The sequence below is a fragment of the Maniola jurtina genome, chromosome Z (assembly GCF_905333055.1).
Source record: "Maniola jurtina chromosome Z, ilManJurt1.1, whole genome shotgun sequence".
Taxonomy (NCBI): domain Eukaryota; kingdom Metazoa; phylum Arthropoda; class Insecta; order Lepidoptera; family Nymphalidae; genus Maniola; species Maniola jurtina.
The window spans coordinates 3,098,458-3,125,979 of record NC_060058.1 but is presented as its reverse complement, the minus strand read 5'-3'; the positions used below and the strand labels follow the sequence as shown (position 1 = coordinate 3,125,979).

Here is a 27,522-nt window from a genome sequence, read left to right as displayed (position 1 = left end):
GTAACAGACCGTTAGGTTCATAATATTATGTCAATTGAAAAATGACTAGCTGTCAAGATGGACTTTGCCTAGATACATAATTTTTTATTTGAAAATGATGTTTTGGAAAACTCAGATACTTTGTCGGGGGTGTTATAAATTTTTAATTTACACAGTTTGTGATAGTTGATATCAAAACAATGCTCAAACGGCATTCCGAACCAGTGGTAAATTAATTATTTGACGATTTAAAAGCACTTGTAAAAGTTTATTTGAATAAAAATCTATTCTATTCTATTCTAAAACTATGGCTCGAACTCATGAGCTTAACTTAGCAGTTCTCTCTATCATCTCTATTGTTCTCTTTGCAGAACTCATTCAAAGCCTTTTTAGCGGATTATAGCAAATTAAGCTTTTGATTTTTTGTATATCATGGACTTCAGCAAAGTAACGTTTGCTTCTATACAATACACCATCTGATCTGTCATGTACAAAGTAGTAAAAAAATAACTCACCTGAGGCACCTTGAGCGCTCGAGTGTGAAGACCACGATGACGTTGATTTGTATGAGGCATCTGAAAATTCAAATAAATATTATCGATATTTCCGTTCTTTAACAGGGCAATTGGATATCACTTGCTTTAACGTCAAAGGAAAACATAGTGAGGAACCTGCCTGTTTAAAATTTCTGTATAACGTTCTCAAGAGTGTCTGCCAATCCGCATTTGACCAGCGTCAAGGACTAAAGCTTAAATTCTTCTCATTCTGAGAAGTGATGATATTTCCTTGCTTATAATACGAGTTTTACAAATTCTGTCTATCCTGTCTTTTAAATTATATTTTGGATCTCGACCGAGCAACATAGAGATAGATTCTGGAGACAATTACAGCCCATAGGATAGAAAAACTTAAATTCGCGCAGACGAAGTCGCGGTCGCAATCAAGTATTTATCCTTGAAGTCGGTTTTTAAAATTGGAAATTAATTTTAATGTTTATCGCGCGCACATGGTCAATGACCCGAGCTAAGGCGCTATAGATTGTGAGCAAGAACACTCGCATCACTTACTGTTAGAATTTAGAAAGAGAAAACCATCGTTAAAAGCTGTGAAATATCAGCGCTGTTGATCTTGATCATAATTCCTAGTTTAATGTAGCAAGCGTAAAAAAAAATCAAATGAAAATGATTTGAGAGCATATCTAGTACTTTGAAGTATAGTCGGTATAAGACACCTAAATAAACTGAAGTTGTTCATATAAAACGTTTTTTGGGTATAATCAATAAATCAATACAAGATTGGACCAGGATCACTCAAGTTGCCATACTTGAGTGATCCTGGTCCAATCTTGTTTAGTGGCATATCGATTTAATAGTCAAATCAATGCCGTGTATCGTTTTTCAATTTAAGAATATTAAAATGTATAAAAAAAGCCGGCCAAGTGCGAGTCAGACTCGCACACCGAGGGTTCCGTACTCGGGTATTTTTTCCGACATTTTGCACGATAAATCAAAAACTATTTTGCTTAAAATAAATAAAAATCTATTTTAGAATGTACTAGTCAAGCCCTCTCATATGATACCCCACTTGATATATAACTTATCTTTGAAAATTTAAACACATTTAAAAAAAAACTGTGATGTAACCACGAATTCACAGTTTTCGGATTTATTCCTTTACTTGTGCTATAAGACCTACCCACCTGTTAAATTTCATGATTCTAGTTCAACGGGAAGTTCCCTATAGATTTCTTGACAGACACGACGGACGGACGGACGGACGGACAAACAAAGTGATCCTATAAGGGTCCCTTTTTCCTTTTGAGGTACGGAACCCTAAAAACATAACGATTGATAATTGCCTACCCCGAGATAGCGTAAGACTATGGCTAGTCACGGTGAAACGCCCTAGAGTTTGCAAGGGAGGAGTGAAGAGACAGTGATTAAAGGATGAAGCTATAACAGCATCATTAAGCTCTCTTAAAGTGCTATAAGCTGTAAAGTTCCTAAGGGTGTCGCTTTGTAAGAGGGTTTGTGATTTGACGGAACGTGTGATGAATATACTAACGACTAACGTGTGATGAATTTGCACCTGTGATCAGTGGTTTTCCCGTTACTCTTTGTATACAAATATATCTGTATAATAACAAAGAAATATTTTAACGGAAATCTTTAAAATCACCGACACAGATTATAGTTCTCAGAACATAGGTCTACTTGGCTATTATGCCACCGGAGAATACCAATGTCCACTTCGCACCGTTCAATGGTTCTATAACCCCGTGTCATTTTCAACTCAATCGGACAATATTGAAAGTAGCCTAGTACATAGTTATTATTACATAGTTATACAATTTTTTTTTACCGATATTGAACCTGTTACTAATAAGGAATGAATGAAAATGTAATAGGTAAATGTACATATATTAAGTATAATATTGTTGTGAACGTATTGGTCTTTTTACTAAGATAATACACCGATCGCTTTGGACTTGCTATACTTAATCCGTTGAGGAGTTCCATCGTCCATCTTCGAAACTATTTATCAGATCTTCACTTTTATGTAAAATTAACCTGTGTGTGTGTGTGTGTGTGTGCGTAAATAAATAAAAATAAAATAACCTGCCAGTACAACCTTTGCAATAGTAAACAAGTGTAAATTAAAAATTTTCAACACCCCCGACAAGTGAAGGTTACAGTAACTAGAAAAAAGCTGATAACTTTCAAACGGCTGAACCGATTTTCTTGGATGATAGCTAAGAACACTCTCGATCAAGCCACCTTTCAAACGAAAAAAACTTAATTAAAATCGGTTCATTCGTTTAGGCGCTACGATGCCACAGACAGATACACAGATACACACGTCAAACTTATAAAACCCCTCTTTTTGGGTAGGGGGTTAAAAAATGATTAAGATTTGCAAAGTAACTAAATATCATCGACGAAAACTACGTAAGTTACCTATTCCGTATCCTGAACAAACCCCGTTGTTATTCGATAAAAGCTATCCTATACTTATATGTTAAGTGTTAACCCGGAGTATAACGTCGCTGCGCTCGATAATTCCGCTATGTTAATTTTTGGAATTTGTGGTTATTGAACTCGATTTTTTTGATTAGCTCAAAGGTCTTATAGTCAGGTTAGGTACACTGATCGCGAGCGATTTTCATGTCGTGTGCGTTGAGGAGTTTCATTCTCTGTCTCCGAAGACGTTCATAAGCTCGTCTCCAAATTTAGATGGAATCAACCTTATGATACGTCCTTTTAAATAAAAAAATCACCCGTTGAGTGACGTTGAGCTTTTTTTATGAGGCCCATTGTTAGCGAGCATATCTCGGATCCATATCTGATATTTCATCACTGGTATAACAAGCACTTTTCAAAGAATTTGGTCTTGAAGCACTGAAGAATTTTGTACGAGAAGATATTTCTAAGTTTCTTGAACGCTGCCCAGCCTAGTTAAATTCGGTAAACCACTTTCTCGAATGAAGTCTACCTAGGAATAGCTGAATTGTGTGTCCCAGGTATTAATTAGTACTTGCTCGTCAACAATTTTCAGTTCTGAGCTCTCAACTCGTTCAATGTATAACTGTGATATGAATAAGCTTTGTCTAAATAGCATATACATTTTCAGGGATCCGTACCCGAAGGGGACGGGACCCTATTACTAAGCCTCCGCTGTCCGTCCGTCTGTCTATCAGCGCGCTCCATGTAGGTACATATCTCACGAACCGTACTCAATAGTTAGAGTTGAAATTTTTACGGAGAATTTATTTCTGTTGGCGCTATGACAACAAATAATAATAAAAAAACAAGATGGCCACCATGCAAATTCAAAAAATCTAAAAAAAGTCAATTAGTATTGCTCGTAGGATGGTAAGGAACCCTTCGTGTGTGAATCCGACTCGCACTTGACCGATATTTTATCAAAATATATAAAAGGAAAAACTAACTGACTGACTGAATGACTGATCTATCAACGCACAGCTCAAACTACTGGACGCTGGGCAGATAGCTATTACTTACTTATGACGTAGACATCCGCTAACAAAGGATTTTTAAAATTCAAAAATAAGGGTTCGAAATTTTTGTAGCCCACGCGGACGAAGTCGCGGGCATAAGCTAGTTAATAATAAGACCGTAATAAAAAAAATAAAAGGAACTGATATTTAGTTTTGCCGGGACTAGTTTGACCTACGCGGCGATGCCGCGGCGTGCGGCGCGGCGATAGCAATAACAATATGGCCTCGTAGCCGTAGCATAGATCGTAGAGCCTGTACTACGAACAATAATTTCGTTCTTGAGTCCGTACATGAACTTTGAATTTTTCTAATTTGGGAAACAGTCAAGGTAACATTACACCTGCAAGGAAAAATCGTATCTCGCATCAAAGATTTAATTTTTTTTACAAAGATGGCCTAATTGCTTAGCATGGGTTTCTGGTCTTTTATTTTTTATTCCTTCTTTTAAGTATAGTATTTATGATTAGATAAATAAATAAGTCTTGCACGGAAACAGTCAAGGTAATATTACACCTGCAAGGAAAAATCGTATCTCGCATCAAAGATTTAATTTTTTTTACAAAAATGGCGTAATTGCTTAGCATGGGTTTCTGTTCTTTTATTTCTGTCCTTCTTTTAAGTATAGTACCTATGATTAGATAAATAAATAAGTCTTGCACGGTGTTCCTACTGTTTTAGAATCTACTAGAACCTTGCAAATACCTACATCGTCGATTCTTTATAAAAAGATGTCTACATTATATTAATAAGATTAGTGTGCAAGCAATCTTATCAAAATTTGTTCAGCCTTTAGGAAACGGATGGGTTTATACCACCTACTAACTTTTCAGTTTCATAATTCACGGCAGCACTTGTAGAATCTCTTCAAATGGAGACTCTATCTCGGTTGAAATACGCTGACGATTAGGTATATGAAAACTGTACTTACGGAAAACGGATCGATTTAAAAAAAAAGATAATTTCATAAAAATCAGACCGTGGTCACTGAAGGGGCACTGCACACCACAATCACACGAAAAATAGGCATATGCAAATATTCACCGGCGAAAAGCATCGAGAAGTTGGTAAAGGTGCCCGTCCGACTAAGGTAGTCGGCGGAGCCTTTGATGTCGAGCATGGCGCGATCAAGACGGACGCATCGCACGGGTATACATGGCCCACCGACAGCCTCGGAGACCAGAGAACGACTCGGCGTCTCCCGACAGAGGCGGGGCCCGGGAACCCGCCCTCGATCCGCCCCTCGGGCCCTCGCTGCATGCCTCGCCAATGGTGAAACACTCCGGCTAATCTTTATCAGAGAAAAATAAACAGGGAGGGAGATAATGACGAGGTGCTTCGACGGCGCTGGTAATCACTGCGCTTTGTGGCCCGCGACAGCCTGTTAGCGAGCTTATCCGACGATGGTTTGGCGAAAATTGAATGCTTTGTGTCGCTTTCAGCTCTTTTTTGTTCGCGATATTACGCCGCGCCGACGAGAATCGAACTTGGCATGCCTTTATAATTTTAAAGCTTGGAATATGTAGCGCTCGCATCGTCGCCGTCGTCGGAGGAGGATAATTCAATAGAGGACTGACTGACTGGGAAATAGATTGGAATCTCCTATTGGCATATTATGAACATGCGGTACTATTCCATTTCTATTACACGGCTTATATTATCTTCGCCAGTAACTACGTAATAATGTAAGAGAATCTATGCACTTATTTTGCATAATTTCTTATGGCAAGACGATTTAAAAACTTTTATCAAGCTGGTAATGTGAATGGAGGTGGAAGGAGAACATAGGTACTGCACAATGGCTAATACTTTAGTAAGTCCACTGTTTCATTGAGTCCTTGTAAAGTTGCCATCGTTGGACCGACGCTTGATTGGACCATCGATGTTTCTCGGAATTGGATGGACCTGTGCATGAAATAAAGAGACAAAACACATTCTCTAGAACTCTCTTGCTTACTCCACAATAGCCAGTGCGCCAGCAACGTCCGTTTGGAAGTGATGTTTTTTTGTGAATCAGAAAGTGCAGTTAATTTTTTCTTGTGGTGGTTTGACGTAGTAAGTAATTACTTTATTCTTTAATGTGTCTCAATTTTACTACAGCTAGTGAGTTTCATATGAAACTGGCCTGCTTTTGATACACGATTAGTAAGTTTTAGGATAACGTATAAGTGGTGCATCATTGCTATCATTGGACCAGTCTTAGTTGCACTTATTGAACTGGTCCAATGATGGATCTGTACGGAAAACAAAATTAAATATTTTTTATTTTTTAGGATGGCTGAAAATGATGAAAATGAGCCCAGTAAAAGCAAAAAGCGAAGGCTATACTATGCCTGGAATAAAACAAGTATGGAGCATGCTCTTGAAGCACTTAAATCCAAAAGAAAATGGTCTCAATGCGGCAGCTAGATTAATAACAATATAACTAATTATGCATAAACAATATTTCTAAGAAATACCTACCTTTAACTGCTTTTATTTACGTGAAAAATTAAGCTTTGTTATACCGGAATATTGTGATCTCAAGTAAAGTTGTTTGATTATTTGAAATAAATTAAAATTATAAAAATTTAGCACAAAAAAAAATTTCATTTATTAAAAAAATACATTTTCCAGTCTTTGGGGGTCCAATCAAGGCGCTGGTGGTCCAATTAAAGCAACTTTTGTACCTGAGCTTTATTCGAGGTTTTCTCTACTATAAATTGTTTTTATGACATTTGAATAGTTCCGTGTTACAGTTAAAAATATTTGCTAAATAAATTATGACAAAATTGAATAGTTCTACAATTAAATATTCCCAAGTTATCGAAGTGTAAATACATGTGGTCCAATAGTGGCAACCTTACCCTAATATTATAATTTTATCCTCTGATAACATTATAAAGTGGTGATAGAAACGTTTCGTTGGTTTCTATCTTTTTGCGTGTATTACCTAGCGTGTTTTATTAGTTTTTAACCGACTTCATTATAAGTATAAGTAGTTTATTTTGTTATAGGTACGCCTACTCTAAGTTTCAAAAGAATTTTATGATTCTATGGTATTTAGATACTTACTTACCTAAAGTATATAAGTATTAATTAAATAATTCACAGAATTTTTTATGAGATGTACATTTCATATCATATACCTACCTACATTTTTTCATGATTGTTCATCAAATGAACTAGTCAACGTTCCATTGTAGCTATTTATTTAATAAAAATTTGTCTAAAATATACTAATAACTGATAATATTAACATTTATACTCATTAATGGGCTTTTGTATTTCGTCAAATTAGGTACATAATAAGGCATATCGTTAAAAACGATAACTAAAAAAAAAAGAGTAAGTATGCCTACTTAGTATTTTTTTTTTTGGATCTTATAAGAAGAACCCAATTTGTAGCTCATGTCATTAGAAAATAGGACAAGGACAATAACATGATTTTGACTAACGATTGTCCAAAACATTTTATGAACGAAAATTCAAAAATTCGAAAGCGGACCGTGAAAAGGTGAATGCGAACAATACGTCTAAAATTCAACCAATTATATGGACAATCATCAAGATAGGGGACACAGTGGCGCAATTTATAAAAAAAATAAAGCTTACACAATTCTGCCGCTTTGTTGTATAGAATTTCGAATATGAAAAATTAAAGAGCATGAAAACAATACGACCCATCCTTCTGCAAAGAGACTCTAAGTAAGTATATCAATTTAAATATCAATAAAAATACCTACGAGTACCAATTTATATGTATATGAAAGCTAAAAATGCACATATAGTTAAGTAAGTAGCTTCAAAAAGTTAGAGATCAATGCCCGGATCCCCCTAATAGGAGGCTAACTTAGCCGCTAGGCCATCACCGCGTGTTTTTTTAATAGATATGAAATGAAATGAAGTTAAATGAATGAAGTGAAATGAAATTAATTGGAAAACAAAAAGCGGGTAGTTCGTTGTCACTGCCCGTGACAGCCTCAAATTCGTCTTTCACGCGAGCGTAGTTCAGACGTGACCACGACTCATGCAACTGGGCCGAAATACAGATTGTTCAAAATCGTCACATTAATCGTGCTACGAACAAACTATTTCCATTATTTTAAAAAAATCGGCCAAGTGCGAGTCAAATTCGCGCACCGAGGGTTCCTCGGTGCTCGGGAGGGAACTGACAGACAGACAAATAGATAGACAGACAGACAGACGGACATACGGACAACGAAGTGCTATAAGGGTTCATTTTTCCTTTTGAGGTACGGAACCCTAAAAAGAAATACAAAAGGATTTGATTATTCCAAAAGCGTAAAAAATACTTTTTATCAATCACCGATATAAGATTACATACACTCTGAAAATCTCGTAAAGTTGAAGCGATCCCCTCACGGTGTTTGCATGGTGTTTAATACGAAACACCGTTACAAGCGCCATCCATCCCCCTTGACACCCTTTATCATTGAGTTTGACCATGGAGTAGCAGATATCGTACATCTGCGCCCTGACTTTCTAGTGTGAGTTTGAATTTAACGTTGACGGTGCGTAAAGTCATTAATATCCAGACGCATGAAAGGTAATTAATGTTAGAGAGCCCACCCACAGACGATTACAGCGATACAGCCGCAAAAAGATCGCGTTAAAAGAGTGGTGCGTCCCTGGTCCGTGTACCTTTGCACGCGATTCTGTACAGCTAAGTGTCACGGTTTAGATAGCGCTCAAGTTACGCGCGGCTGTATCGGCTATGCATAACGATTACCATTTAACTTTAGCCTACAAAATAGATTGCACAATTCAGAACTAATTAATTGAGACATAACCTTGGAACTCATAAACGTTAAAAAAAACTTATGTTTAATAAATATTATATTTTATTTTACATCACCGAAAAATTTACCTCACATGAATAACGACAATAAAGATAGCGATATTAATAGCATGCAAAGCAAAAGCAGATCTAGTGTCTAATTCACTGAAAAAGTACGACGCGTATTGTACAGTACTCGTATTGATTCTATTTTGAAGGATATTACTGTTCTAGTCATATAACAACTCTCTGACTATCGACTAACCAATTTTTACATATGCGCTACTTACCTCGTATTGCCCATATCATAAGGTTCACAATTCTTATACTTGAAACTCGTTGCCGGAGACTTTTTGTTACATTTGATATCAATATTAGTTACTAGCCGATGCCCGCGACTTCACCCGCGTGGATTTAGGTTTTTTGAAATCCCGCGGGAACTCTTTGATTTTCCGGGATAAAAAGTAGCCTATGTGCTAATCCAGGATATTATCTATCTCCATTCTCAATTTCAGCCAAATCCGTCTAGTAGTTTTTGCGTGAAGGAGTAACAAACATACACACACACACTCACATACAAACTTTCGCCTTTATAATTAGTGTGATTAGTGTGATACACTCTAGGTTCCCACCGCTTCACATTTTTAACAGACTAATATCATGTATGTTATACCTTCAAAGCAATGGTCAAAATAGGCATATTCGAGACAAGCGCGCTCCAAACTAAACCTCATCATTGCTATTTAACCCCCGACCCAAAAAGAGGGGTGTTATAAGTTTGACGTGTGTATCTGTGTATCTATCTGTGGCATCTAAACTAATGAACCGATTTTAATTTAGTTTTTTGGTTTGAAAGGTGGCTTTATCGAGAGTGTTCTTAGCTATAATCCAAGAAAATCGGTTCAGCCGTTTGAAAGTTATCAGCTCTTTTCTAGTTACTGTAACCTTTACTTGTCGGGGGTGTTATAAATTTTTAATTTACACTTGTTTAAAGAATATGATTGTCGTCAAGCGCATGCCAGCAAGCAATAAAAAAAAATTGCCACCTTAATAAATAGTGAACGCACACTTATCCGAGCCGAACGCGTCGAACGAGTCGAACGCCGCGTCAAATCATCTGTATCGGAAGTGTACGAGGTTTCTAAAATTCTAAAATTCAGGATTCTAAAATTCGTTTCGTTCGACTCGTTCGGCGCGTATGGCTCGGATAAGTGTGCGTTCACCTTTATGAAGAAACCGATAAACTAACAAACACATACACATACACATACATACATAGACGTTTACTCGTAATACCCGTAGTTGTGTAAAAGGACCAGTACTAGACGGTATTAGCCTGAGGATATACCGAATGAATCGTGAATCAGATTGCGCCGGAATGAGAAACTGGACTTAATGAAAAATGCTCTCTTTGACATCTCTCTTTTTCATTTTCACTTTTTACAAAACTGATATCAATTTTCAAGCTGAAATGTGGGCCACAAGCAAACATAATAAGAAGTGGACCCTTTGATGAATAATTACTGGGTGAGATTTCGGACGTCAAAAAGTGTTCATGAAAATAATAGATAAACCACGATTGGGCGTTATTTGTAATTTATGCCATATACTTTATCACTATGTGAATACCAAAAGAAAGTTTAACAAACTTTAAGCACTTTAGTACTTAAATTTTTTGGCTCTCCTGTAAACAAAATAAAGTCGAAGTGAAACTTTTCCTAACAGATTTGGGTATGTGACTACGTATCTTTTTACAAAATTGGCATAATTTATCTAAGAATAAACCAATTATAACGTTCCTCGTTTAGTAAGTATCGTGAGTGGCCTCTCTCTCGCTGCGTCGTATATCTCATTACTGAGGGTTGTTACCCCCTTTTTTAACCGACTTTAAAAAGGAGGAGAAGAAACGTGAACTTAATAAGAATACCATGGATTACTAAGAGCTTTTTAAAGAAGTGAAACTGAATATATGAGCCGCCGAAGTGTTTAAAGAAGAATAAAATTTTATATCACAAGTTTTATATGCACCTATCTATATAAACCCCCGTCTGACACCCTCAAAGGTCATTGTATAATGAACATGACCCGGACAGACATACCTCAAGGCTTGAAGAAATTTGCCGTGCGTGTGGGTGTTCACTGCTTATGCATGTATACACGTGACGTATTTACACGTGCCTATGTGTGCTTTATTATGATCGATGCAGTAGCGACGCTGCCGCGCCGTATTTACACGATTTACGAGTCAACTGGCCTATGTATACGTAGCTTATTTTTATGTACAAGGCTGTTGTTCAAGCGATTAGCTATCGACTATTTACTCGCTCAAGAAACGTGCAATTGATGTATGATTCCGTATCAATAAAAGAGATACGCTAATTATACCGACACGATTGTCAAGAACTCTCTCCACTAGTTTGAGGCAGCGACAAGAGCTATGAATGCAAAACTCGCTCAGCGACGCGCGACGCTTTCTTGACCACGTAAGGGCTGTTTTAATACATTTTTAAAAGCTTTAGCCAGCTTAGCAGTCTATTTAATTACTATCCAGTCAGTTCAGACTTCACCATTTATCACTTACCTACCACCATGGATCGTAACCAACACAACCCTTCTTTCGTTTATTGTATATAGAGAGAACTAGTGAGCAATTGAAAGCTCAGCACTTTGATTCCATGATAAAACTAAAATTATGTTACAAGTGTAAATTAAAAATTTATAACACCCCCGACACGTGAAGGTTACAGTAACTAGAAAAGAGCTGATAACTTTCAAACGGCTGAACCGATTTTCTTCGATTATAGCTAAGAACACTCTCGATCAAGCCAGCTTTCAAACAAAAAAACTAAATTAAAGTCGATTCATTCGTTTAGGAGCTACGATGCCACAGACACACAGATACACACGTCAAACTTATAACACCCCTCTTTTTGGGTCGGGGGTTAAAAATAACAGATCACAAATACCGAAATTCCATATTTAAGATGATTTAAGTATATTATTTCAAGTATTTACTTAGTTCGACAGCTAGGAGCTTTATCCACACTTAATTTAAAATTAATTCAGGCAGGCGGCGCGCAGGAAATGAGCTTAGAGCGAGGGGTAAAGGGTGAGGGGCGGAGTTGGCCCGTTTTGAATTAGTCCCGACGTATCCAGGGGTCTGTAGCTTCAGCCTGCTGGATGTTTGCGAATTTTGTTTGCATAAATTCAAACTAATATAGGTATCTACTTCGCTAGGTAGCGTTCAAGCTTCGATATGCCATACCTCAAAATTCCTTTGCTTGAAGAGCAGTCTGCAACAGTGCGCGTTGCCAGTGATGGTATATGGACCCGAGATATGGTAGACTAGAGGATGCCCGCGACTTCGTCCGCGTGGATTTAGGTTTTTAAAGATCCCGTGGGAACTGTTTGATATTCTGGGATAAAAAGTAGCCTATGTGCTAATCCAGGATATTATCTATCTCTAATCCAAATTTCAGCCAAATCCGTCAAGTCGTTTTTGCGTGAAGGAGTAACAAACATAGACACACACACACACACTTTCGCCTTTATAAATATTAGCGTGATAAGTATGGGCTTCATAAGAAAGCTCAATCACTCAGCGGGCGACGGAGAGAGTAATTAAGTACCTATGCTTGGTGTTTTTATTCGTAAATCAGAAATGAGGAGATTCGTAGGAGAATGTAGAATAAAGTTAGATGGCTTAAAGATTTATATTCAAATTATATTCAAATTTTTGCGTTGGTGTAATTTTTTTCTTTGGAAATTGGAAACCACAGATATTTATTTTTAACCCCCGACCCAATAAGAGGGGTATTATAAGTTTGACGTGTGTATCTGTGTATCAGTCTCTGGCATCGTAGCTTAAACTAATGAACCGATTTTAATTTAGTTGTTTTTTTGTTTGAAAAGTGGCTTGATCGAGAGTGTTCTTAGCTATAATCCAAGAAAATCGGCTCAGACGTTTGAAAGTTATCAGCTCTTTTCTAGTTACTGTAACCTTCACTTGTCGGGGGTGTTATAAATTTTTAATTTACATTTGTTAGAACATATTATTATCTGCACATTGAGATTTATTGGTTAATATCAAAAGAGTGTTAAACTAAATTTGTATAGAAAGGCATCAGGGAGCGTGCTAGGGTTACTTCTCTTATACATGACTGATGTCTAAGGTGCATTCCACACATGCCGCCGGGTTTGAGCGCCAGCCGAACCCAGCGGGATGTGTGGATGCATCGTGCATGTGGTTGATCTCTAAGGTTAGTATTGTGTCGTGTAGGTTGTGTGAAATCACGGAAATCGGGATTTAAGATCATAAAAACAGTAGCTTATGTCCGCGACTTTGTCCGTGTGGACTACACAAATATCATACCCCTATTTTATCCCCTTAGGGGTATCGTTTTTTTAACGGATATTTTCGTCATAATAGCTATCTGTATGCCAAATTTGGCAGATCCGTCCAGAAGTTTGAGCTGTGAGTTGATAGATCAGCCAGTCAGTCACCTTTTCGTTTTTAACCCCCGACCGAAAAAGAGGGGTGTCATAAGTTTGACGTGTGTCGATTTTAATTTAGTTTTTCTCTTTAAAAGGGGTCTTGATCGAGAGTGTTCTTAGGTTTAAAATCGGTTTAGCTGCTTGAAAGTTATCAGCTCTTTTCTAGTTTTCTTATAGAGGTATTTGTTTCAGGGGTTTTTAAATTTTAAGTTATATATATTTAGATTATACAACTGTGTTTTTCAAAAATTCTAAGTGGAACATTCCGTTTCATGGCAGACTACCAACAATAGCTCGAGAGTCTTATTGAAAAACTTTGTCCGTGGACGGTTTAATTAGTTTACAGGGTGCCGGGTGAGGAGGCACAGAAAACCACCCTCCCAGGGCTTGTACCCACTCGCTCACACAAGATGAAAATTTCTTTAGGCTCTGCTTAAGGTCGGTGTTTGACATAAATGTAAGCGACATTGCTTTTGCTCAGTTAAAGGACAATTGCTTAGGAATACACAAATTATGTGCAGTACAAGTGTAAATTAAAAATTTATAACACCCCCGACAAGCGATGGTTACAGAAATAACTAGAAAAGAGCTGGTAACTTTCAAACGGCTGAACCGATTTTCTTGAATTATAGCTAAGAACACTCTCGATCAAGCCACCTTTCAAACAAAAAAAACTAAATTAAAATCGGTTCATTAGTTTAGGAGCTACGATGCCACAGACAGATACACAGATACACCGATACACAGATACACACGTCAAACTTATAACACCCCTCTTTTTTGGGTCGGGGGTTAAAAATAAGCGTTATCAGTAGCAGATCAAAATGCTAAAATTCGGATAGGTAATACCTATCAGTTATACTTTAAAAAAATCGGAAAGGCATGGAGCTATCAATCAGTTTAGCTTATTACTAAGCATATTGTGGGTGCTGGTAGAGTGAACTAGAGTGCGGACTACTCAACTATCAGGCTATGGGTGACGTGAAATTAAAGAAAAATAGGCGTTTCATAAGCTACCTAGCGTCAAATGTAGCTAACATTTGACGCCTGCCAGTGACGGGGAAGCCTTTTGTTACAAATTCCCTTACCTGTTGTGAACTGTAGTGCTGGTGTGTATGAGAGTTTAGTCCGTACAATATGAGAACTCAGTCGCCATTTTAATCTGTGTTAAAGTCAAAGTCAAAATCATTTATTCAAAGTAGGTACAATTGTACTCCTTTTGATGGTCGAAATTGTTAAATTTACGATATAGTGGTGATAAACTTAAAACTAAAGCTACTAACTCTTTGTGTCCATTGTCATGTCAAAAGTACAATTCACCTTTAAAACAGTTGACACATAAAACTAAAATGCCGAGTGAGATCTCATTTTGTATGCATTATACCTAATTGCATAGGAGAAAAGTTTGGCATTTATTATTATTACGTTTTCAAGAAGTTAATTGTTAGAACTAAAGCTGAAGTTTATTAAGTGGATGGAATAAAGTTTAATCCTAGGAGTTGATCATATTTCTATCATTTATTTATCTTCATCGTCTGACCTATAAAGGTGCCCACGCACTCGAACTGAACTGCAGCGGAATTGCGCGTCGCGTCAGTGCCCCGCACGATATTCTCTCCAGCCGCGACGCGCGGCAGTGACGGAAAAAAAAAACAGATTATGTCAAACAAATAAAAAAGAAGCGGGAGAAAATCTGCAGCCCGAGAGTTCACCATAATCTAACTATTAATTACTAGATGATGCCCATGACTTCGTCCACGTGGATTGAGATTTTTTTAAATCCCGTGGGAACTCTGCTTTTCCGGGAAAAAAGTTGCCTCTGTTAATTTCCGAGACACAAGCTACCTCTGTTCCAAATTTCATATACCTAAATCGGTTTAACGGATCGGTATTTGCGAATCCCGTGGGAACTCTTCGGTTTTCCGGGATAAAACGTAGCCTATGTCCTTCCCTGGGGTGCAAACTAACTTTCATCAAAGGCGGATAAACTGTTGAGCCGTGAAAAGCTAGCAGACAGAGATAGACGATACGGACTCATAGCAACACCAAAACTATGACAGCGCGGGTGCCCCCCCCCCCCCCCCCCGCCCCTCTCCGCCCTGTACGACTCAGCTCTACCCCGATTGCCATTTCGACCTGTCGCAATACCTACTATATATATATATATATATATATATATATATATATTATATATACTTTACGTAGTGGGCACGGACGAGTGACAGAGGCCTGGCACCATTAACACTTTAAATTTGGTTCCGTAGATTGTCCGAACAATGGCTCTGTTGCACCTACTCCCGCTAACTTCACCTCCGGAAGTCAGTGTCTCCGCTCCCCGCCGCCATTTCCGCACCGGCAGGCGGGGAGGGGGCCGGCTTCCGAGCGCGCCCGCAACTACAATGGCCCCTTTATATCTTCCTACCGCTAATCTAGCTGCTGATAATATGATTTAAACTACCTTTCTGAATGCTATAAGTTTCATTTCATCACACACCATAAGGCTGTTTCTTTTATTACCCGACTGCGCATAGCCAAAAGGAAGAATTATGTTTTGAGCAGTCTATGTATGTATGTTTGTATCCACATTCTGTGTGTTCCACCGTAGCGCCTAAACTACTGGGTCGATTTTGATGAATGAGAACGAGATAAATTTTTCCTCTCTAGGTAATATGCAAAATATAAAACGTCTAGACCCATCCGTTTGAGCTGAAATTATGTTGATGTACGAGTAGTAGCTGGTAGGTACTAAGTCGTTCGTCTATCTGTCCGAGCCTCGTAACTACCGAATGAGTGCACATATTTATATGTTTAATTCACAGGTTATGTAAATCAATGACCCCAAATAGAGCACATACGAAATAATATTAGTCCAGATAGAAATAAAATTAATTCATTTTTCCATTACGGTGAAAAGAAAAGAGATATTGCTATGCGTACAAAATATACCACCGAACAATACACTATTCGAAATTTGAAACTCTTAAGGGCGCCATCTTTTATCCCCTAACAAAAAAAACAGAGCGCCACCCATAGATAACACACTAACCTGAGGCGCCACCTAGCAAAATTGTATTGTATTAAGTGAAAATTTTCTTCACCCACTGCCCTCTGTTGTAATCGTGAGTAACTCGATTAGAATCAAACCATGGTGTCTCGCACCATGGTTTGATTCTAATTTCTACGCATAGAGTCACGCAAGTTTACAACTTTATTTTCCCCATGGAACTAGAAAGTTTAATGGTGTATTAGATATATGGTGTATATTAATAATAATAATTAATCGGTATGGAATATGGATTATAGAGTGAAGTAGTTATTAATAAGGAAGGATTTTATTCTGTTAACTAACAAAACAAATGAGTTGTTGTATTCGACAAGGCTAACTCTATACCAAAGTGCGGGCAGAGGGAAAGACAAGGGTCTCTTCACAGTTTTAAGTCGAAGTTCTCATGATGGGGTCACAGTTTTCTGTATTGAGGTTTAGGTACTTATTGTATAAATTAAACGTGAATGTGTAATATAAAAAATATTTAAAAAAAAACCGCTACGCTGTGCAGATTGGCAGACTTCACAATGGTGTGTAAAGTCTGCCAATCTGAATTAAAAAAAAGTTATGAAGAATTCTAAGGTATGTAGGTTTCCTCACGAGTGATATTTAATTACTTACGAGTAAAACACACATGTTCCAAAAGTTTAAAGGTACGTGCTCGGGATCGAAGATTATCACCGTATAAAATCAATGAATCTAGAAATATGTAAAATATTAAGAAAATTAAAAAGAAGTCGTTCAAATTATTTTACTGTCACAAAAATGGATTAATTTTTCTTTTTCTCTGCCTTTAATTTGTAATTGAGCTGGGATTCCAACATAAATAGATAATCCAGGTACTTTTGACCCCATGGCGAGTATGACGCGTACCACTGTCTGTACATATCAAAGTCGTTTTCGCCAGTAAACAATGTGGTTGGATTTTCCAAAACCGCGTCGATTACTTCCTTTGGATCTAGAGGCTTGTATGGGAGTTTGGCTATACGGTCACTGGACATTAATGATTCTATAGATTTCTTGATGCTATTTATATCATATCCTCTCAAAACTTGAGCCAAACTATGAACATTGAAGTCACGATTCACGCCATGATACTTCATAAGCGTTTTTGTTAGAATATACGATATACTCCCATAGTCAGATCTGGGCATAAGAATTAAGGAAGGGAATGCTTTATACATTTGCCGACCGTTTGCTAACCATGGCTCTGCTGCTGTACCCAACACCAAAATTTTATCGTTACTGGGGTTTATAGGTTTAATTATTTCTTTGAAGAAATCTTTTTGAAGTCGCTTAGGATCGAAAGCCTTCTCTTCTTTCGGAACTCTTTTACAAAAAATCTTATCAGCATTGTCAACAAAAATAATACTAGGTTGCATCATTCTGCTAATTTTGTTAACATAATTAAACATAGTTTTCAAATTTTTAGGACCAGGAAATTTATTGTATACATTCATAGGAGATAAGTCGATTAGAATGGAGTTTGTTTCTGTTGCTATTGCATATATTAGGGTTCTTTTACCAGAGGCTTTTGGACCAACTATGAGTTGGTTTCTAATGGCATTGGGACATGAAGATCCAAGTGTGAGAAGACACCGAATTCTGACTTGTTCTTTAACATCACCTAAACAAGGTGAAGGAAAACTAGGTGTCCAAGGTATAGCACGTGTTACAGCTGCAGCATAATTTTGGTCTGCCCAGAAATCATCAAGTGTTGTATGTGGATATTTTCGTATGATACCTTGATCTACTAATGCTTGAAACATAGTGGCTGGTGGTATTTTTTCTGGCTTAGGTGGTTTGACCTTTTTAGGTTTTTTCCTTTTTTTGATCAAAGGTAGGCTCACACCAGCTTCTTGATAGTCCTTTTTCAGAGCAGCCTTAAGAATATTAAATTCGATCCTCATTAATTCGTCAACAATTGGACGAAGTTTAAGATGTATATCTTGGTATGCATTTTCAGTAATAAGATTCATTAGAAATCCTTTTATTACATCTAACGGTGCATCTTTTGTGTCTATATTTTTCCATTGATTCTCGTATCTATTCCAAGCCTCACGAAGGGGTTCAAAATTTTTACCAATTGTAAAATAAACTCCAGGATCATTATCTGGATTAAGCCTTTGTTTTTTATAGTCAAGTAAGCGTTTTTCTTCTCTTTTTTTAGCTTCAAGTTTCAATCTCTTTTCTTCTTCACGAGCAGCTAATTTTTCAGCTTTTATTTCCTCTTTAGATTTTTGTTGCCCTTCCGTTGCTTTTAATCTCTTTTCTTCCGCTGTACGCCATTCAATATATTCATCTAATGTAAATGTTTCTCCTTTTACTATGAGTATAGAACCTCCTTCTTCGGGGTAAGGGAATTCATCAAAAACACGTACTTCTTGATACCAACTTTGTAACCAATCTCTAATCTCTGCGGATATATCCTCCATTATACTTCCTTCTCTTAACTTAAATACGCGACTATTTTCTTTTAAATTCTCCTGTAACCATTTTTCATAATACTTACGTCTGAAATTTCGGCGCACCTCTTTAACTTTTTCTAGTTGTGTTTTGGCAGATGGTTCTGGACATGACGGTATAATCATATCAAGTTTATATTTTACTTTATTTTCTTTCAAGTGTTCTCTTTTAAGTTCTTGAAAACGTCTATATATGGTTTGTATTAGTATTGTTGCCCTTTGTCTTAGATGTTCGCTAGCTCGTGGCGCCTTAATTCCAGCAAGTTCAAGATATAAATCAGTATTTTTATTGAACAAACGAGTTTTTTCTCTAACAGTAGATCTTGATCGCTCCATTCTTTGAATATTCCATATGTGATTATTATATTCCTGTTGCAATCTCAATTCTTCTAATTCTTTGGGCGATAATTGGACAGATTCGGACTCAGAAATATCTTCACCCATGGCTAATTTTCTTTTTATTTCTGCTTCTTTTTCCACGCGTATTCTTTCCTCCTCCTCTAGTCTTTCTTGTTCTCGTCGTTCAATTTCAGATGGTGATGGTGTTGGATCTCCTATTCGGTTACCGGAAAAAATCTGATCTATTATATATTGCATTTCCTCCTGCCTTATTTCGAATGGATAATGAAATGGGCAAAGTATTTGGATGTCCTGAGGAACCATAAGCATTTGTTGTAGAGCATTTTCAGGATAGGTATATTCAAAAACTTCTACCTCTTCTAAAGTACATTTGAGTTCGAGGATCCGACACGTTATTGCATCAATTAAATTTCGTATGAAAGGCCGCCTCTGAACTTGTTCCATTTGATCATAACAGTCACACAATTTATTATATAGTTCACAATATTTACAATAGGCTCGAGCGACAATTTCAACTGCAGTTGCTTGTGGCTTGATTCCTACAAATGCGACTGCTAATTCTTGTATACGGCTATCTTCAGATATAGCCTCTTCTAGCTTATTTTTCATTTTGAGCCATTGTTCATAGTAAGTTTTATTAGACATTATAAATTGATTTTACTTTTAAAAGATACATTAAAACGACAGTCTCGCCTCTAATTTATAATCTTTTCATATGCAATATTCCCATTAATAAAAACAATAATAATAATTTTATACAAGAAATAAAAATAGAAAAGAAATATAAAAAATGAATAGCATTGATCCAATTGATTGATATCTTGTGATATAGTAATTTTGAGACAGTTCTGACAGCAGGTAGGGCAGAGAGCAGAACTAGTGATTACATACTCTTTGAGCAGAACAAATGATTAAAATATTCAGCACCAATACCATAAGATACAATAAGAAGTTTTTACTTGTGCTAGACTAAGAGCTCGTTCACACAGGCTGTGTAAGCGTTGCGTAAGCGTAGACGTAGCGCGTACCATTGCGTTATGGAACTGTATGAAACATGGCATACCGCTTGCGTGGCGTGAACGTTCACGTAGACGTAATGCGTGCAGTTACGTTTATGGGTTCACGCACGTCACAACGCACGTGTCACGTATACGTGCTGCATTCGCAATTGGTGTGAATCGGCCTTTTAAACGTGGTAAGGTTCTTTCAATCACATTTGAACGTGTGGATGCATCTAAGACTATGAACTATGAAGCTCACTCAACGAATGTGTATTTTGAAGTTATGTTGAGCTCTCTGTAAATATAGATTTAGCATGGGGACTAGCTTTGTAGGTACCTATTCTAGTCGGCAAAATCTCCCGAGCAATTTATTTCTTAGATCTTGTTCTTTAAAAAGTGGGGGGACTAACAATGCCGGCGTGGCCCTCAGCGCTGGTTACAATAAAAATGTTTCAAGTGTGCCTCCGTACGTTCCATTGAACATTAGAATCGGTGCACGCGCTCGTCTCTCGCTTCCGGACTATGACGCGTGCCACTTTTCTGCCGAGCGGTTCAACTTACGAGTGGTAGCGATTATTATTTTTTTTCAGCACGGCCTTGACAGGCCGAATTATATGTATATATAAATACATGTATATATACAATACAATATAATGTCGTAAATACATAGTGTCATAATACGAAATGTATAATGTGTAAAACATGTAGTAGAAGTAGGTACAGTCAAAGGCCCTAAGTCGTTTAGCACCTTAATGATCATATTCACGTGGCATGGCTATGCACATGCGTTAGGTGTGTGTGGCGTATTTACAGGAAAAGTCTTAAGTACGACAGGTTTTTCATACAATAGTTTCGCGGAATTGCTACTCGAATTCTGAGGCTGACCGTACATAAAGTCGAAAGTGAAGACTAGTAACTAAAATACATGTTAAAAAGAGTACTTTTTTCGCCTTTAATGAAAGAAAGCATGCCCAGACTGACAGTTTTTATAATAATTATTAATTAGTAAAAATGGCGTCGTGTGCATTTAAGTAGTGTATAAATTACTAACGAAAACTATGTAAAGACTAAGGGATTACATATCACGTATTCTGGTACTTAGCTTAATTTCTAATTATTATTTCCATGCTCTATAAAAGAGAACGGATTTCATACGCTATGTAATAATATGAACGGCACATATCTTGGTTAAAATAATTTAATTAAAAAATATTGGAATCGGTTTGGTTTTTAAAAAAGCGTGAGATGTCGAGGTTACATTAATTAACAGAAGCAAAGATGTCTATTCACTCGTATGAGCAAAAATATTATGAGCTGCCCAGCCAATGGAGTGCCATATTTGTTCGTTCGTTACTATTTATTTCCCATATCAAAGGTTTATAAAGAAGCTTCTCTTTAATAAAATTACTCTATTATAATTATTTTACCGAGTGATTTTTCCATTTATAAATAAACTTTTACCGTTGATTGATGATATTTTATCAAGATAAATAAACACAAATCTAAACAAAGTTTTAATACACATACGAGTATGTGTCGTCTTATTTTAAGGGTTCATACCCGAAGGGATTTTATTTATTACAAAGCATGTCTGTCCGTCCGTCTATCTGCCAACGGATATGAAGAGTATGGTAGAGAGTTGAAATTTTCACAGTATGTAATGCCGCTATAACAACAAACAATAAAAATTTCAAAATGACCGCATGAATGTTAAAAATAAATAAAATGTATATATAGTGTTATATCTTACACGTTAGTACAGAACCCTTCGTGTGTGAGACTGACTCGCACGTGACCGATATTTTATATAATATAATACCACTAAATATAGTAAGTTTTATATTAGCAGCACTGCAAAGGTTTGATCGCCCACGCTTACTAATTGAGGAGTACGAATCAAAACAGCAACGTCCGAAATGCAACGTAACAATGATTTATTCAGTATCCCTACGATGTATTCATTTCGGGTGTAGAAAATTTAGCCATTAATTTTGTTAACTCTGTCTCGGGCAATAAAGCTGGTTTGGGGAGGGTTAAAAGGGATCATGATATTAGTTTGTAAACTAAATGCTTGGTGGTGATTGCCTTTCCCATTTTAATCGTTACCAAACATTATATTTTAATATTATTGTATTTGTTTATTAAATTACCGTGAAGCGAGGTTGGATTAATCTGAGTTTGAGTGGCAGGTTTTAGTATCCAAAGATCCTATTTGGATCTGTGAACCAGCGCAGAAAGTAAATAAATATCATTTTTCTTATAAAAAATGTTATTAGTGTAAGAAGATAATCTGTAATATATACACGTAAATATTACAATAAATGACACTCCTCTACTTTGGTCCACCAGCTGAGCTATTAATTTACTTTGCTTCATATATGGGCATTTCATTGCCAGCAGGCCTAGTTGGGGGTTGGTCTAAAATACGAAATTGGTAACTGGATGGGTAACCGAATAAGGCCTGTACTTCATTATTTATTATTAAGTACTTTTTTTTCATACGTTTCTGTTGGTAAACGTACTACACAGATCTGGTATCCATCATAAAGTGACGTCTTTGGGGGGAAATGCTATGCGCCTCACAAGCATTCGCCACTTCTCCCTGCTGGCTGATAGCCTGGTACTATCACGCAAGGGACCGAAGAATAAATGTTGTCGGTTCAATAATGCATGGACGACCTTCCTCGACCTCTCCTCCGTCTTACCATGCACTATAACTACAAGAAACTTAATGGAGTCACTCTTCGTATCAAAGAATCAATCGACGAAAAAAGTACCAGCAATGGGGAGTATGTTTTTTTATTTTTATTCCAATGCAAGTTAGCCCTTGACTGCAATCTCACTTGGTGGTAAGTGATGATGCAGTCTAAGATGGAAGCGGGCTAACTTGGAAGAGGTATGGCAGTTTCATTAAACCTGAACCCCTCTACAAAGCATTGAATCGGAACGCTAAATTGCTTGGTGGCACGTCTCTGCCAGTAGCCATGACATGGCCGAGGCCTCCCACCAGACCAGACAAGAGACAATTTAGGAATCATATTTTCCAAACTGTCCCTGCCAGGAATCAAACCTGTGACCTTCCACTTACATGACCACAGCCCTCATCACTGCGCCAGGGTGGTAGTCAAGTAATTTCTCACGGAGCTTGGTGATGTTATCCCCAGCGTGTTAAATCAGGACTTGTGACAAATTAGACACGGCTCCACCCATCCAGTTAGAGTCTGGAGTAGCGGAACCGAACGACATAATGATTGACTGAACAATAAAGACGGGATTGACCGAATTGTTGATCTGTATTAATTATTATTATCTTGCCTTGTCTGATATCTGCAATCTACGTGAAATTGGTGATGTTAATTACTGTATACTGTATTCAACCAAATAGGGTATTGCTGCATTGTAATATCCTAATACCAATTTGGCTGAAAAGACATGATTAGTGTTTGCGTATCAATTCGGAAAAATGTGCAGGATTTCAATTTTTACAGTAAGGTTATGATGAAAAATTATTTTATATGGATGTAGGTATTGTTTCGAAAAAGGTCAAGGTTAAAATATCTTCAACAAGTAGGTACCTACATAGTATATTTATAACTTTCATTTTCCTTTTTTTCAATGGCGATATCTTATATCCACCCTTAATTACCACATAGGTACTACTTTTTATCTAGAAAAAACAGAGTTCCCGTGGGATTTTAAGAAAAAACTTATAGATATCCACGCGCATCTATTAAGGTAATAGTATAAATTACATTGTGAGTGTGGTTTTAAAGTCAACATAAAAGGAGTAACGAACTGACTGAAATAATATCAGTGTAGGTTAGTACAACTGAAAACACTGGAATTAGAAACTTGAGATTATGCATGTAGAATGTAGGTCCACTCTACATAAGAGCAAATAGACTCCCCGTGGAATATGTTTGCTGTATTTAATGACTCAATTTTTAACCCCCGACCCAAAAAGAGGGGTGTTATAAGTTTGAGGTGTGTATCTGTGTATCTGTGTGTCTGTGTATCTGTGTATCTGTGTATCTGTGTATCTGTCTGTGGCATCGTAGCGCCTAAACGAATGAACCGATTTTAATTAACTTTTTTTTGTTTGAAAGGTGGCTTGATCGAGAGTGTTCTTAGCTATAATCCAAAAAAAATGGTTCAGCTGTTTAAAAGTTATCAGCTCTTTTCTAGTTTTCTTGTAGAAAAGAAGGTTAGATAACCCTTAGGTTCATAATATTCAAGTGTCAATTGACAAATGTCAAGCTTTCAAGATGGACGTTGCCTAGATATACATAATTATTTATTTGAAAATGATTTGTCGGGGGTGTTGAAAATTTTTAATTTACACTTGTATAATAATAAGTGAAAAAATATTTAAACAAATTGTTATCGAGAAAAATTAAAATTGATTAAACAGGCGGGCTATGGAAAAGCTACCAGATATACAGACAGACATTTTAGCATTGCTAACATTATAGTAGTTTAAAGTACGGATTAATGAACTACATACATGAAAAAAAATAACGAATGAGGAAGCGCGTATAACAATTACTGAATTAAGTCAACCCTAAAATGTTTGCGTGTGTCTTTTGTACCGCATTCGCTGAGAAAAAATCTGAACGATGCACGCTTGTCACCGTAAATTTGCGATATGCGAGCACGCGTCGAATTCGATACGCGCGGTGGTGCCCATTAGACCCCATTCCATTCTATGTAGATAGAGAAGTGATTATGATCTTGAATGTTTGTTATATTTAATATTACACAAACATAGATGTATACCTTTGTATGTATTTAATTGTATATTGCATTGCCCCCCGTCTTACAGTTCTTTAAGTTCTTAAGTATGTTTAGAGCCTCGATAGCTCAACAGCTGAGGAGCAGACTGATGTTATTACTAATTATACCTATTTATTATTTTAACACAATGAAAAACGACCCGACTTTTTAAACCTTTATGTATTTCATTTCTGGAGTTTTGTTTTGCCTATTTGTTTCTGGTAAAAAGAAAGGTTTAAAGTTGTTTGAAGGAAACCATATATTTGTGCTTTTTTTGGATCTGCTATAAACGAAATAAACTCGAAGTGGATACATTTTTTGTAAAATTTTGCATGTGACTACGTATCTAGTGTAACTAGTTATCAAAGATCCTAAGTGTCTATTATTTTAACGATGACGAGTATAGCTCTGAACAATTTTTTTCTAAAAGGAGCATTCAACAACGTATCGAATAGAATAATGTAAAGCACTCGAATCTGGAGAGCTCTTAATTACTAAGCAACATGTGACGGCGCGTGTCCCTGTTTAGTTACGGGTCTAAACGACCGCGGTGAATACGAGAAAAAGTAACTACCTAATTTTAGGGTTTTACGTTTATTTTGTAACTGTAAAAAGTATTTTCAGGATATAAAATAACGACTAATTAATCGTTATTAATCTTAAAAATTAAAGTTTTAGTTGCATTACAAACAAACCTAAAAATTACGTACTTAATCAATTATTACTATCAAGAATATCTAAGCCAGAGAACAATTTGCGATACGGCATGCCATATTATATAGAAAAAATAATTTAATATACATGCGACTCTGTAGCATGCTGCAATATCGCACTACTTGTAGAAAGTGAAACAAACGAATGCGGCGATGAAACACATTTCACTGGCTAGGCAGCATGTTTCCATGAAAAGTGAGCGAGACAGAGTACAAAATTTGATATACAATGCGTAAGAAACTTTTGAAGATTGTTTCACGACTTTTTGTACGATTACGAACATAAAGATGGCTGATTTTGTTTATCGTGCAATTTCATAATATTATGAGAGCCTAGTCGAGGCCTACGATCTACGCTACGCATGGTCTACGCCGCACGTCTACGCGTTATGACATCGTTTGATTTATTTTGGTATATACTAAAAATTATAGAAGTCTTAATTTGTTCGATAAGTATAACTTCTATCAAATAGTTTTGGAGAAAAGACCTGGCGTCTCAAAAAACTAGTTTTAATCTACACAGTCTCCCACATTAGAATTGTTAAACACCCCTCTTTTTGGGTCGGGGGTTAAAAATATGTCAACTATACGAATTTATGGCTAACGCAACATTAAATTCATACCCTTTGTAACACGACAGATGAAAGGAATCTTGAACTGCCTCTATGCAAAGATAGCTGCTATTTGACCGAGCCATCAGGCGAACTAACGCCCGCTTTGACTGGGCTCTCTTAACTTATAATTGCCGTACTCGCTTTGAATTCATGCTCCGGTTAGTACTTTGGATTCTCATCTAATAATTGTAGCAATTCGTTTTGCGTAATTTCATATCTCGAGTTCAAAATCGACTTTAATCCTTGTATTTTTGTACGCCAGAATTCACTGATCGTTGTTTTTCAATACTTTTTCTCTTATTTAGGCACGTTGGGCGATCGGTACTGACTATTAATAGTCTTTGGAGTGTCGATAGATTTAAAAACTAAAATTACGTTAATTTAGTTCTAATTCACAAAAGATCTTTTAATTTTTAATGTTCCATACCTCAAAAGGAAAAACGGAAACCTTATAGAATCACTTTATCTTCTACCTGTCTGTCCGTCTGTCGTGTCTGTCAAGAAAACCTATAGGGTACTTCCCGTTGATCTAGAATCTTGAAATTTGGTAGGTAGGTCTTATAACACAAATAAAGGTCAAAATCCGAAAACCGTGAATTTGTGGTTACATCACAAAAAAAATGTGTTTCAATTTTTGAAGCATCATAACTATACCAAGTGGGGTATCATATGAAAGGGCTTTACCTGTACATTCTAAAACAGATTTTTATTTATTTTTATCCATAATAGTTTTTAATTTACCCTGCAAAATGTTGAAAAAAATACCCCAGCACGGAACCCCAAGCAGGAAAAATAAATATGACACTGGACGTATATAAAAAGTTGCAGCTCGTAATTTATTTGCTAACAAGTGTAAATTAAAAATTTATAACACCCCCGACAAGTGAAAGTTACAGTAACTAGAAAAAAGCTGATAACTTTCAAACGGCTGAACTGATTTTCTTGGATGATATAGCTAAGAACACTCTCGATCAAGCTACCTTTCAAACAAAAAAAAAACTAAATTAAAATCGGTTCATTCGGTTAGGCCCTACGATGCCACAGACAGATACACAGATACACACGTCAAACTTATAACACCCCTCTTTTTAGGTCGGGGGTTAAAAATGTCGAATCTTGTATGCAGTATTACATAGAGCACGATGAATTGAATCCATATTGATTTCTGTGCGACGTCGCATCGGAACCAGACTGAACTAAACGTAGGGAACTCTCGGTTTGGTCGAAATATTAGCTTGTGGTGACGAGGAATCAAAGAAAAAAAGGGCTACTTCTAGGGCTA

The 27,522-nt window shown here is 36.8% G+C and overlaps 2 protein-coding genes across 2 annotated transcripts in view; both read right to left on the bottom strand.

Annotated features, from left to right (window-relative positions):
* LOC123880366 (DNA-binding protein D-ETS-3) overlaps nucleotides 1-27,522 on the bottom strand; it is a 76,815-nt gene that overhangs the window by 36,621 nt on the left and 12,672 nt on the right. Inside the window, exon 4 of the mRNA XM_045928472.1 lies at nucleotides 495-554. Within this exon, the coding sequence (XP_045784428.1) occupies nucleotides 495-554 (60 nt within the window). The remainder of the gene's footprint in view (nucleotides 1-494; nucleotides 555-27,522) is intronic.
* On the bottom strand, nucleotides 17,064-19,948 carry LOC123880342 (dynein regulatory complex protein 11-like). Its single transcript, XM_045928430.1, has one exon. It carries the CDS (start codon nucleotides 19,782-19,784, stop codon nucleotides 17,085-17,087), a length of 2,700 nt encoding a protein of 899 aa, XP_045784386.1. The 5' UTR covers nucleotides 19,785-19,948; the 3' UTR covers nucleotides 17,064-17,084.

Bases quoted from the DNA above. Each gene is read 5' to 3' on its own strand.
- LOC123880342 (XM_045928430.1), bottom strand. From the start codon at position 19,784: ATGTCTAATAAAACTTACTATGAACAATGGCTCAAAATGAAAAATAAG.